Source organism: Trichosurus vulpecula, chromosome 5 (genome assembly GCF_011100635.1).
Source record: "Trichosurus vulpecula isolate mTriVul1 chromosome 5, mTriVul1.pri, whole genome shotgun sequence".
NCBI classification, from domain to species: domain Eukaryota; kingdom Metazoa; phylum Chordata; class Mammalia; order Diprotodontia; family Phalangeridae; genus Trichosurus; species Trichosurus vulpecula.
Window position 1 is genome coordinate 59,535,301 of NC_050577.1, and position 13,955 is coordinate 59,549,255.

The window sequence follows — 13,955 nt, forward strand, 5'->3', positions numbered from 1 at the left end:
CAAAATCCAATTTTATTGATGTGTTTTGTTTTATATTGCCTAAATTTCTCCCTGTATCCTTCTCCCCCTCCCTCCCCAAGATACTCTTCTCATATAATAAATATTTCAATATATTTTAGTTATTTTCCAATTACATGTAAAATTATCTTTCTAAAAATATTGAGATCTAAATTCTCTCCCTCCCTCCCACCTATTCCCCCTTTTTGGGAAGGCAATTTGATATTGATTTTACACATAAAGTCATGACAAACAGATTTCCCTATTTGTAATGTTGCAAAAGGAAACAAAACAAGATAAATCAAGAAAAATAAAGGAAGGTTTAAAAAGTATGCTTTGATCTGCATCCAGACACCATAACTTCTTTATCTGAAGGTGGATGGGATTTTTCATCATTAAGTCCTTTAGAATTTTCTTAAATCCTTGTATTTCTGAGAATAGCTAAGTCATTCACAGTTGATCAATGTACAATTTTGCTGTTACGGTGTACAGCGTTCTCCTGGTTTTCCTCACTTCACTTTGTATCCATTCATATGTCTTCCCAGGTTTTTCTGAAATATCCTGTTGAGCATATCTTATATCACAATAGTGTTCCATCACAATCATGTACCACAAGTTGCTTAGCCGTGCCCCAGTTGATGGGCAGCCTCTCAATTTCTGATGCTTTGCCACCACAAAAAGAACTGCTGTAAAGATTTTTATAAATATAGGTTCTTTTCCTTTTCCTTTGATTTCTTTAGGATACAGACTTAGTAATCATATTGCTGGGTCAAAGGGTGTACACAGTTTTTATAGCCCTTTGGACATAGTTCAAATCATTCTCCATAAAGATTGGACCAGTTTACAAAACTACCCACAAAGCATTAGTATATCAATTTTTCCACATTCCCTCCAACATTTGTCATTTTCCTCTTCTGTCATTGTAGCCAATCTGAGAGCTATGAGGTCATACTTCAGAGTTGTTTTAGTTTGCATCTCTCTAATTTATAGCATTTTTAAGATTTAGAGCATTTTTTCATGTGGTTATTGATAGCTTTGATACCTTCTTCTGTAAACTCATTCATGATCTGTAACCATTTATGAGTTAGGGAATGGGTCTTATTTTGAAAAACTTGACTCAGTTCCATATATATTTGTGTGTGTGTGTGTGTGTGTATGTGTATATATATATATATATATATATATATATATATATATATATATATATATATATGTATATATATATAATATGTATATATATGTATATATATAATATGTATATATATATATGTATATATATATATATATGTTTGAGAAATCAGGCCTTTATCAGAGAGATTTAATATAAATTTTCCCTAGTTTCTTGTTTTCCTTCTAATTTTGGCTGTATTAATTTTGTTTCTGTAAGATCTTTTTTTAAAAATTTCATGTATTCAAAGTTATCTATCATACTTTCCATCATTCTCTCTATCTCTTGTTTGGTCATAAACACTTGCCTTATCCATAGATCTGACAGGTATGTTTTCCCATCCTCCCTTAATTTAGTTATGATATTACTCTTTATGTCAAAACCATTTATCCATTTTGACATTCTCTCAGTTTATGATATGAGATGTTGATTTATGCCTAGTTTCTGCCAAACTTCTTTCTATTTTCCTTAGCAATTTTTGTCAAATTTTACATTGGCAAGAATGTTGAACATTGATTGTAATAAAGATGGTTTGATAGCAAAGTAGAAGACTACAAACTTCTAAAACACAGACACACAATCATTCTTCATATACATATATTATATATATATGTATGTATGTATGTATGTATGTCTCTCTCTCTCTCTCTCTCTCTCTCTCTCTCTCTCTCTCTCTCTCATTCATTCATTCATTTTACTTCCCCCATCATCTCTTAGTGCTCACTGTAAAACTCAGTTATTCAGAAGGGATTCTAGAAAGCCTAGAATTTATTATAGATTTAATACAACCTTTTTTTTTTGCTTTATGTTTTACACTAAACATCAATTTACCCATAATCTAAGCAAAGAACTAATGTTTATCTTACTTTTATAGTCAACAAAGGGGAAATGATGTCCTTTCATCATCTAATTGGTTGAGCATTAATTGTCAACTTGTGATATTAGTTCAATGCACATAAATTTATTTAATATCTAGAACTGCTCAAAAGTCTTCCCCCTCAAATAGCATTCAGTTAGTGATTAAATACATGACAGAAAAGTCCAATAAGGTGGGTTTGGGGGGTTTAGTTGAAAAAATGAAGACTGGGTACTAATAGCATTGGTTTCAAGTCTGGTCTCTCTTCTTTCTCTTGTGGTATGAGAAGGTTTGTCAAAATGATTTCTTGGATCTTAATTCAAAATTCAATGAGGAATGATGACAAGGAAAGGACTTGAATGTTCAGATTTCAATGTCTCCAAAGGTCTTATGAGGTTTCTTCTTTCTGAAAAGCCGGAATTGGGAATGAGAAGGCAGAGATTGTTTTGTTTTTTTTTCAAATTACAGACATAAGAATCTCATTCTGCTCCAAGCTCATACTTCTCCCCTAAATACAGCTTTTGTCTCCCTTATCTGCTGAAAGATTACTGGGGCCAAGCCAAATATGGCTCTCAGAGCCATAGTCTATGGAATCCAAGTGGGTAGAAATTGCAGACTTGGTGTTCAGAGGGCCTAGGTCTGAAATCTCTACTCAGACACTCATTGTTTGACCCTGCACATATCTCATTAGGTCTTAGAATCTCCATTTCCTCTTCTGTAAAATAGCAGCTACCATATAGGGCTGTCATAAGATTCAAATGAGACTGTATGGAAGTCACTTTGCTCATTTTAAAGCCCATAAAATTATCTATATGTTACATATATTATATATTATATTCTTATGTACACATGTGTGTTCCAAAAGCAAAATGCTTTTCAAATATCTAATTTATCTGACTTTATCCTCATAATTCTGAGAAGTCAGTGCAATCATTGTCTCCATTTTACAGAAGAAGAAACTAAAGTACACAGAGGTTAAGTGACACACCCAGGGTCATACAGTTAGTAAGTTGTCTGATGCTGGATTTGAACTCAGGTCTTCCTGACTCCAGGTCCAGCACTCTACCTATTGCACCACCTAGCTGCCTTTATGTGTGTTTATGTGTATCTGTCTCTATGTATAGCCATATTTATAGCTATACACAGATATAGATATTTACCTATAGATATCTAGGGTGTATATATCTATGCTTATAGATTTACTTATACACACACACACATATACACCTATATATATATATATATATATATATATATATACTAATTAAATAATCATTTAAATGATAGATGAACAAACAAACAGCTTCAAATGCGTCTTTCTCCAATAATGTGGCCTAGGTCATGTCAAAGACTTAGCTGGAATTGTTTTGCTAGGGTGCTTTTGTTCCTTCTGCTGTGGTCACCAGAATACCCAGCAGCCAGACTTCCATTTGATTTCCTGAGGAATGAGAGAATATTGTCTCTTCAGGCAGAAGGAGGGACATCATTAGTGCTTTCCTCTCCCAAAAGGAGAAAATGAGAGCCATTAAGCCTGTGACCATGAATGTAGGCTTAGATCGATTAATGGGGCTTCAAACAGCAATTCTAATGATATTATAGGCTGTATTAAACACATTTTGATCTCTGAGAATGTTTTTGCCTTAGGGGAAAATCACAGCTGTAATTAAATCACTCTTCTCTTAGCCCTTTTTGATCCTACAACCTACCAGTTGTAAAGCCTGTCAAATCATATTTTGGTAGGGTGAAGGGGACATCACTGGGGAGAGGGAGCTTGTCCCTCTCTATAAGAAACGACATACCCTGACCTATTGAAATGAAAGACTGGGAGCAGTGATTGAATCTAATTTTCCCTCCTGTAGTACAAGATGAACCAGGTCAGCAGGGCCAGTCCCCACTGATGGCTTTGAAATACCATTATGATTGATCTTCTTGCCTTCCCGTCCATTTCCATATAGGTGCCCATCACTGTCATACTTAACTGTTCTGATAGTACTCCTAGGTGACACACACAAAAAGGACAGCTTGCACATTTCTGGAGAATCTCAGAAGTGTTTCAGTGCCTTAGGCAGCCGGGAAATCAAGTTAGAACCTCTGAGATAAATTTGCAAATGAATGCTAGAGTGACAGTATATGTAATTTCATCCAAATGCATCTTTTAAAAAAATTGCTTGTCACTCATTAAAATTCATAGGTATCCAATGGGAAATGCACATCAATGTTGTAGGGATTCTGTTTTCCAATGAATCAAACATTACTTAGTTGAATTTTTCTTGTTTTAGGAGTTCTAGTTCATTTTCCTGGGGCCAATAAAAGAGTATTTATTTACCAAGTCTTGGGGGAAGGGGACAATGTATTGTTTTATGGCTGCAAGCTGTTTTAGGGACACTCTGGTCATTGACATATATTTGAGATCCATGACTTCTATACACATGACTGGGACAGCTAGGGGTCTACTGGGTGGAGTGCTAGATGTGGAATCAGGAGGATTTAATTTTAAATTCAATTACTAATAGTGTGACCTTAGGCAAGTCACTTAATATGTTTCCTTCATTTTCTTCATATATAAAAATGTGGAAAATAAATAGCACCTACCTTTCAGTGCCTAGGATAGTACCTGGTGTATACTAAGTACCATGGCAATGCTAATTATTAATATTTTAAATTATTAGTAATAGTGTTAATATTATTATTCCACATAGATAACATGCACAAATATAAAGAATAATCATTGTAAAGCTGTTTCATTGTTAGAAGATCGGTTTCCATTTTTATGGTGAGCAAAATGAAGATCTTTCATTTGGAACATGATGTTCCTTCCTCCACTAATGACTACATCTAAAAAATGCTTTTGGTTGTGTTGAGCAATTTTTCCCATGCAAGGATTATGAATTCTTTGTTACAGAAAGCAATGTTGTTTTTTTTTCCCCAAACAGATGTGCATTATGAAGTAGTCCATGGCTTTTCTCATGGAGAAGAGGAGGTAGACATCGATTCACATGTGTACAGCCACAGGTGGAAAAGGAACTCTGAGCCTCTCAAGTCAATTGACACCAACCGAGCAAGTACAGGTCAAGATTCATCAGAACCCAGAGGCTTCACAGATCTGCTCCTTGATGATGGCCATGACAACACTACACAGATCGAGGTAGAGTTTAGTAATTGTGATTCAATTTATGCCATTATAACTAAAAAAATAGTGATCGATCATCTGTTGGGTGTAGGGTACTATTGCCATCTGTTGTGGGTAACAGCAAAGTCTAGATATGACAGAGTCCCTAATTTAATGGAGCTTGGAAGGCATCCATCAGGACACTCAGCTTTCGTAATTTATGTGAAGTACCTGTATTACAGGTCAATCATTTAGAAGGAATGGGATTGACTTATTTATTTTCAAGATTAATCATGGAATCATTGAGCCAAAAGGGATCTTAGAGAATATTTAATATAGCTCCAACCTCTCATTTTTCAGTTCAGGAAACTGAGACCCATAGAGACTAAATGACTTTTTATAACACTTGACTAGTTCTGAGCAGAGGTAAGGTTAGAAAACGAGTTTTCTTTATACTGCACTTTGCTGTCCACTCCCTTCATTTTGTAAAGCTAGACTGGCCTCAGAAATAGAACAAATAACTAAATTATATGCCTCATGAATTTGAAGATTAGTTTATTCATTCTTCCTGAAACCTAGCCTGTATGGCTGTGGGAGAGGATTCTAAATTTTAGAAAAATGACAGCCTTTTCTCTTGTGTGCCCTATTATGTGTGTGATACTGTTTTTGTTTATGCAGGGTTTCTGTACCAGGAAGCAGATAAAATATGAGTACTGCAAATAGTGCTATAACCCTGTTTCCCACTGATGATTGGCAAAATCTTCTGTCTGGGTTTTTCCCCTAGAAGACAGAAGAGTTGAGAATTTTGAATAAGGAAAAGTGTTTGGCAGATTTTCCCAAATCTTTTGTTCAAGTCACTTGGGTTTAGCAGATGACTTCAGTAGGCTATATGGACTATGCACCTCCTACAATGCTAACCCTCATCTCTTACCTGACTATTTGCATCACCCTTCTAATTGAATAGAGGCCAGAAAGCTGGTCTCTACTTATTCTTGTAGTCAATCCTATACACAGCTGCCAAAATAGTCTTCCTCAAGTGCGGTGTTGACTCCCCTATTTGAGAATACTTGATGGTCTATTGACTTTGGGATAAAATGCATTTCTCAGCTTAAGAAGTTTGCCAAATTGAATGGACTCTTCTTAATACTCTTCCTTCTTAACTCTCTCTGTTGACTATTCTTTCCACCTAGATACTCTATCCTTTCTCTTGTTTTTTTTTTTTTTGACACTGCTCTCACCTGATTTTCTTACCTGCCTGACCTTGGATCATTTATTATCTCGGTCATACCTACTAACTTTGAGTATACCAAAGACTTTGTTTTCTTCTTATCTCTCATGTCTTCCCTGTCTACTGTCTCATTATCTAGCCCCAATCTCTCTGTCTCTGTCTGTGTCTCCCTCTGTCAGTCTCCCTCTGTCTCTCTCTCTGTCTCTCTCTCTGTCTTTTTCTCTGTCTCTGTTTCTCTACAATTTGAAATGACTTTTAGCCAAAAAAAGTTTACTTCGCATAGACATTTCAAACTTATCTATATCCAAAATAGAGCTCTCCGTCTTATTCCATGTCTCTCAATCTCTGCCTCCCTCTCACTCTCTGTCTCAAAAACATATACACGCACACTCTACCCTTTAGAATTTCCCTATATCTTTTGAGGGTACCATCATCTTTCTGTTCTCTTAGACCTATAGTCTGCCATGCCCTCTGCAATTCATTACATTCCTGCTAGGTGTCTAAACATTTACCCAATATTATCATTTTCACATCTGTTGTCTCTCACATCTGTCGTATTATCTCCCTTTATATACACATCACCCTCATTCAGACCCTAATCAGCTCCCACTTGGACTTTGCAATTCCTAACTGGTTTCCCTACCTCAAGCCTCACCTCCCTCTCCAACTAGCCTACTCATTGCCACCAAAGGGTCTTTCCTAAAGTTGGGGACTGACCATGTCTTCCCCAGCTCAGATTAATTATAAGCTATCAAGATGGAGATTTAATGTTCTTCACACCTTAGCTCCTTCTTGCTTTTGCATTCTTTCTATACATTATACCATTTTACTTCTCTGCTAGCAGCCATACTCTTCTAGTTGTCATTCTTCTCAAATAGCGTTTTATCTGTAGTCTCCTTAGCTTTGCACTAGTTATCCGCTATGCGCGGTATATATTTCTTTCTCAGCTCTACCTCTCAGAATCACCAGTTTTCTTTCAGTGCCACCTTCTACATGGAGCTACGACACCCCTCATTCCCTGAGATGCTTCTCTTCCCCCTTCCAGATCTGTCCTAGATTCATTTTGAATGCATTATGTATGTTTGTATATATGCGCATTTTGTCCTCCCCATCCTATTAGAATGGGATGTTCTTATAACAGGTGGTATTTGTCTTTCTTTACTCCCTTCCTTCCTTCTTTGTCTATCTCTCTTTGTCTCTCTTTCGCTCCCTCCCTCATTCTATCTCCCTTCCATTTTTCCATCCTTCCTTCCTCCCTTCCTCCCTTTCTTCCTTCCTCCCTCTCTCCCTTCCTCCCTTCCTTCCTCCCTTCCTCTCTTCCTCCATTCCTCATTTCTTCCCTTCCTCCCTCCCTTCCTTCCTCTCTCCCTCCCTTCCTCCCTTTGTCTCTTCCTCCCTTCCTCTCTTCCTCCCTTCCTCCATCCCTCATTTCTTCCCTTCCTCCCTTTCACCCTCCTTTCCCTCCTCTCTTCCTCTCTCTCTCCCTCCCTCCCTTCCTCTCTTTCTCCCTTCCTCCATTCCTCATTTCTTCCCTTCCCTCCTCCCTCTCTCCCTCCCTCCCTTCTTCCGTTCCTCCCTTCCTCCTTTCTTCCCTTCCTCCCTTAATCATTAGTGTTTAGCTGAGTGCTTGGCAAACAGTTGCTTAATAAATGCTTGTTGATGGATTGATGCTTAAAATCCTTCTGAATCTAACTCCAGCCTAATTTGCTAGGGTTATTTCACATTACTCCTTTGCAAAAACTCTGCCTTCCAGCCATGGTGATGTATTTAGGATTCTATCTCTTGCTGCTTTGCCACTGCCCAGGATGTTCCAGATGCCTACAATGTCCTCCCTCTTCATTTATTCCTCTTAGAATTTCTAGCTTCATTTAAGGTTTAGCTCATGAGCCCCATTCTCTGAGAAACTTTTCCATTAGGGTAGAGATTAGTTTTCTTTCCTTTTCTTTGTACTCCTAATGCTTTAATACATGGTTGTTGAATTGTAAATTGAAAAAGGGATGCACTGGGGAGGGAGCCAAGAGCATGCCGACAGCTCTTCTCCCATCTGTTGTGTAGGGCTTTGTTATGTCAAGTAAATAACAAAACTCCACTCTAAGCAGATGCCTACCTAAAATATAGTTTCTGAACTCTAGAACTATACAGGCAAGCACTTCTCTTCACTATCCAGAACTAACATTCTGCTGAAAGTAAAGGACAAAATAGAACCCATCATGACCTTGTGTTCTCCAATGTAGACTAGGGCATATTTACACAAATTCAAAAATAGTTGACTCCATTGCCCTGGGAAATACTATAACTAGCTAAAATTTAATCCTAGCTACTACTAAATTCGTGGTTTTTGTGATTAGGAGATTTTTCTTTTCATCCTGTTGTCAGAGATAAACCACGTAATGTTATTACTTTTGAAATGAATAACAACAACCCCTCCCCCCCACACACACACACAGACATACACACAAAGACTTTGTGATGTCTTTTGGCAAGAAGTAAAACATCTTGTCCGTAGGCAGGGTTCGATAGAGCATATTTGTCACCTGCCTCCCTCTCAGCGTCTTCCTTTGAAGACCACTGCCTCTTTTGTTGCACATACTTCTGCCTGATTTGACTTCACAAGGGGAAAGAAATGGATGTGCATTTTGATTGCATAGGCTTAATAGAAACAGTGTGTATCCAAGATTCCCTGTGTCCTTTCCTCTAAATGCATCCCCTGCCAGTGATAAGAATGGAAGTTATTTAGTCTAGGAATGTGGGCTGTCTTACATTCATACTCATTTGTCTCATTATGGGGTCAAGGCCAGAACAGCATTCAAATGTGTATCCTCCCCAATCGTACCACTGTCTAGACTTCATAACCCATGTCCACTAAACAACAACAGCAAGGGGTCCACGGAATGGATACTCCCCATTTTGGCAGGAAGTAATTCTGGCTCAGATGAGGCTGTTATTTTCCCTCCTTTAGGAGCAGCCCATCTTTGTGATACCCTACAACTGCAGATAATGGAGAAGTTTTAAAGCCTTTTATCCAGATAGAAGGATTCAGCTAATTGATAGAACAGGTGGATTTCCCCCCTCCCTTCTTCCATGAAAAGATTACATTTTTTCTATCTTTTTTCAATTCGAGGCTAATTTGTATTTTCTTTTGAATAAACAAGAAACTAGCAGTTGGCAAATATCACTCTTGACCTGAATGTTGGTATATGTTATGTTACTTCTTGTATTCCATCTGTTTGCCTGGATGCGTGACTACTTAACAAGAAAGGGAAGGAAGCTACCCTCTGATCAGTTATGCAAAAAAAAAAGATATGTCAGCTTGTGAAAACCATTATGAACTGATGCTGAGTGAAGTGAGCAGAACCAGGAGAACAATGTATATAAAACAACCAAAATAATTGCCCTTAAAGTCAGGAAAGCCCAGGTTTGAGCCCTGCCTCTGAGTCCTGCAATCTACAATGGCCATGCTCTCTCTGATGAGTATAAATTACAACTCTCTCAAATGAGAAGTGGCAGAACTTGGGAGTTTCCAAACTTGGGAATTCTTTATAGCAAGAGGTGCCAAATATGTGGCAGCAATATTAGTATGGTGGGTGCCAGTTGGACATGCAATGGAAAAACCTTTAAGAAAATACATAAAAATACAATATAGATATCCAACAATATATAAAAAATAAAACATAGATAATGTCAGTGTGTAATATTTTAAGTCAGTATACACCCACATGGATCTTTATGTTTGGTTTAGGTCCCCATTTGTATTTGAGTTTGAAACCACTGCTCTGTGCCAAAGAAACCATGTGTACAGTCCATATCTTTATTCATACAAATGTTCATCCATATTCGTTGTGGGCAAGATACTAGGGATACAAAAATGAAAGTCTTATTTGAGCCCAGTACTTCCTGTGTGCAGGATTGTGGGGAAAGAGCTGTCCGTGTACCTTTACTTTGCTCATCACAAGTGTGTTATTTGAAATAAAAGGCAGGGTCAATTCTCCATCATGGAGTGAGCTATGATTCTTACAATATATTATGAGAGCAGATTCTACTTCTCAGTAAAATTCACTTTCAGGAGACTGTTATCTTGGGAAGCTACCACTAACTTACCCTTAATATCTTCACTGAAAGATGCTAGAAAGTGTTATTACAATACTCATAGAAACCATACTATTAAAGACTTTTACCATTTCTTCATACTTCAGATATCATTTATAGGTAACAGATGCTATTCTTGAGCTGTCCTCAAAAGTGTTTGAGTAAGGCTAAGAGAACTAGGTGGTGCACTGGGTAGAGTGGGTGGCCTGCAGATTTGACAAGCAGCATGGTTTATTTAATTCATTCTAAATCCCTCTCCCATTCACACTCCCATTCCCACATACTCTCAAATAAATACTTGTGAAATACCTACATGAAATCTCTGCTGCTGGAGTCCTAACAACCTCAGCATTTCAAAGGAGTTTCTCTAGAGAAAAGCCAAATCCAGTCTGTAATGCATTTAGCCTGGGCCTTTAGCCCAAGATTCTGTTTATACAATAAAGTAAAGTGGAGATTGAGCAATTATCCTGTTAATTTGATCAAAGTCTGTCTCCACAGTGGGCAATTTAAAACAAAGGAAAAGGGGAAAATAGCACCTTAGAGTGCCTGGATTATGGTAATATCCAAATTCAACTGGAAATTTCCAGTAACCTCTGGCCTCCAGAAAAATACTGTGAATGAAAAATAATGAAAAAGTCCTCTGAGCATAGCTATGGCAGTTTCTGTACTCAAGCCTCTTCTCCCCACTTCCCCTCCAATGTCTTCTAAGTCGTAGCACTGGGTTTGCTTAGTTAATATTCAGTTCTTGACAACCTGGGGTGTCTGGTTTCTGAGTCTAGCAAAGATTAAAAACAGCAAACAAGTACGGGATGGAGGAGAGCTGGGCTTCTAAAGGCAGACACAAGGATAGCAAATACACACACACACACACACACACACACACACACACACACACACACACATCCCACATCCCACATCCCACCACCACTTAAATGTCTCTCTATTACCACCCAGGATTTTGGGTTGTTGAAGAGGAAGCAATGGGGTACGATATGGGGATGGGAAGAGGGAGGATTTGGGGTCAAGGAATCACAGAGGTGAAAGAAAACTAAATGACCATCTAATCAACCTCCCTCATTTTACAGACAGGGAAAATGAGCCCAAGGTTAATTGATTTATCCAAAGTCATGTCATATATATATACACACATATATAGATACATATATACACATATATGTATATACTCACATATATACATATACATATATAGATGGACAGTAACTAAATGTCAAAGTGTAGATGGGTCTGTTTTGGGTGTCTGTCTTGATGAAATTAACCAAATGTCCTAATTCAAGTCTAGTTTGCCTGTGGAGAAAGACCAAAGATATTCTTTCCTTTCTGCCTATTCTCTTTAAAAGAAAACATGTATTTGGATGCCTTGAAGTTTTGCAGATGAACAGGTTGTAATGAGTCTCACTGGTTGTTCTATCATTTCTCTCAAAAGACAAAATATTTTATAATTTTCCCTTAATATGATTTTTCAGAAGATTTGTGTACAGTGCTTCAATTACTCATGAATAAGACAAATGAGCAAAATTATTTGTCTCTGTGGATGTGAAAAATAAATAATTTCTGAAAGAAATTCCTCTTATATCCAAAATAGTAATACATTCATTTCTCTAGTTAGATTGCCCCTGGCTATGCCTTAAGGTAAGCATGGTTAAGCTTGGTTAATGTTTGAGTAAAAACAAATTGCTTTGCATGTTTTTATCATTGAAAAGCACAAACACATATTGGTATGTGTTATTTGGTTGTTAGCTATCTTTTTTTCCCTCAGATATTCAGTCAATGAATAGGTGTCAGATACCTATGCTGGCCACCAATCAAGACCAAAAGGTCTTCTGAGACTTTTGACTTTTGGGGAGATAATTGGAATGTGCCTTGAGGCAGAGTTAACCTGGCCAATGATTGGAGACTGAGTCTCTTAAATATATTTTCCCCCTCTATATGTGACCAGGCTCCATGTCTCCAGCTACCCTTACTTTGAACTTTAGGAGGACTAGTGACTTATCTTTTGCCTCATATATACATTTCTCAGGCATTAATAATCAAATTACTATTACCACTTTTTCCCACAAGCACTTTCATTCTACTATGTTATGGTTCTGCTTAGAAACCAGTGGTTCTGAGTCTGGGGCTACCTAGTCAGGCAGCCCTTTCTCTAGTCACCAGGCAACACTCTTTTTTCCGAACAAGCCATCCCTATCCTTTCCTATATCCTTGTTGCTTTCTAATCTAACCTTCCATTGTGTCTAGAATCTGGGTTCTATTTTTAAGTTCCTTCCTTCATGTTAGACATGTACCATTTCCCTAGAAATTACTCTATATTTTATGTATAATTTTCCATTTGCACTTTCCTTCTCCTTAGTACAATATATACTCCTTGAAAGCATGGACTATTGGCATTTCTGACTTCATGCAAAAACAGCGTATTATAGTAGAAGGAAATCTGGCTTCAGTCTCAGGAAGCCCAGGGTTCTAGTTCTACCTTTGATACTCCTTAGCTGTAGGACCAGGCAAGTTACATAATCTCTTGCATTTCTGGGATAAGAAGTTGTAAAATAGGTACTAACTAAGAGAGGGAATTTTCTTACCTTGATTCTCCTTTACAAATAAAATTACCCATGTATGTTTGTATAAAATTTTAATATTCTATGTACATGTTGTTCCCTCCAATCTCAATAGAATATGTCACTCAAAGACAGAACATATTTTGCTTTTGTCTTTCATCCCCACTATCTAACAAAGTTTCTGACATACAATATGGTACAGCGGAAGGGGTACTGGCTTTGGATTTAGACAGTTTGGGGGTTGGGGATTTCTGATTTAGAGTTCAAAATACATGTCAGAGGCCTACAAAATGTGTGATCTTGAGTAAAACAATTAACCTCCCAACGCTTCAGTTTCTTCAACTGTAAAAGAGGAGGTTGGATTGGATTTCCTTTGAGGTCTCTTTCAGCTCTGGATCTATGATCCTATGGGCCCAGGTGTATTACATGTAAAACCCCAGACAAGAGCAGTTTTCCAAGCTTAAAAATGAAGTTAGATTTCATGAGGTTCTGGGAAGTTAGAATTATATATGTACTATTGATACTATCCCCAGTGGGATAGTGATCTCATTGATGGGGATGTCTCTTCCATTAGTAGGGATCATAATTGAATTATTTTTTTTGTAGGAGTTGTTCATGTTTTTCTGAGTATTTTGTGGAGTAGTAATATCTTTGATTTTTTCCACTTCTTTTGGTATTTTCCAATCCTTTACATAATTTTTATTTTCATAGATATATTTTTAATAAATGAAATTTATTTTCTCTCCCACAACTTTCCTATTAGGGAAAATATTCTTTTAACAAATGTATGTAGTTAAATAAAATATATTCCTACATTATTCATATCTAATACCATGTCTTATATTTCACCATGAGTCTTTCAGGAGATAGGTAGCTTGCTTTATCAACAATCCTCTGGATTTATGTTTGCTTATTATATTGATCAGAGTTCTTGAGTTTTA

The 13,955-nt window shown here is 37.2% G+C and overlaps 1 protein-coding gene across 1 annotated transcript in view; it reads left to right on the forward strand.

The window, feature by feature from the left end:
- PLXDC2 (plexin domain containing 2) overlaps positions 1–13,955 on the forward strand; it is a 518,063-nt gene that overhangs the window by 178,296 nt on the left and 325,812 nt on the right. Inside the window, exon 2 of the mRNA XM_036758389.1 lies at positions 4,955–5,166. Within this exon, the coding sequence (XP_036614284.1) occupies positions 4,955–5,166 (212 nt within the window). The remainder of the gene's footprint in view (positions 1–4,954; positions 5,167–13,955) is intronic.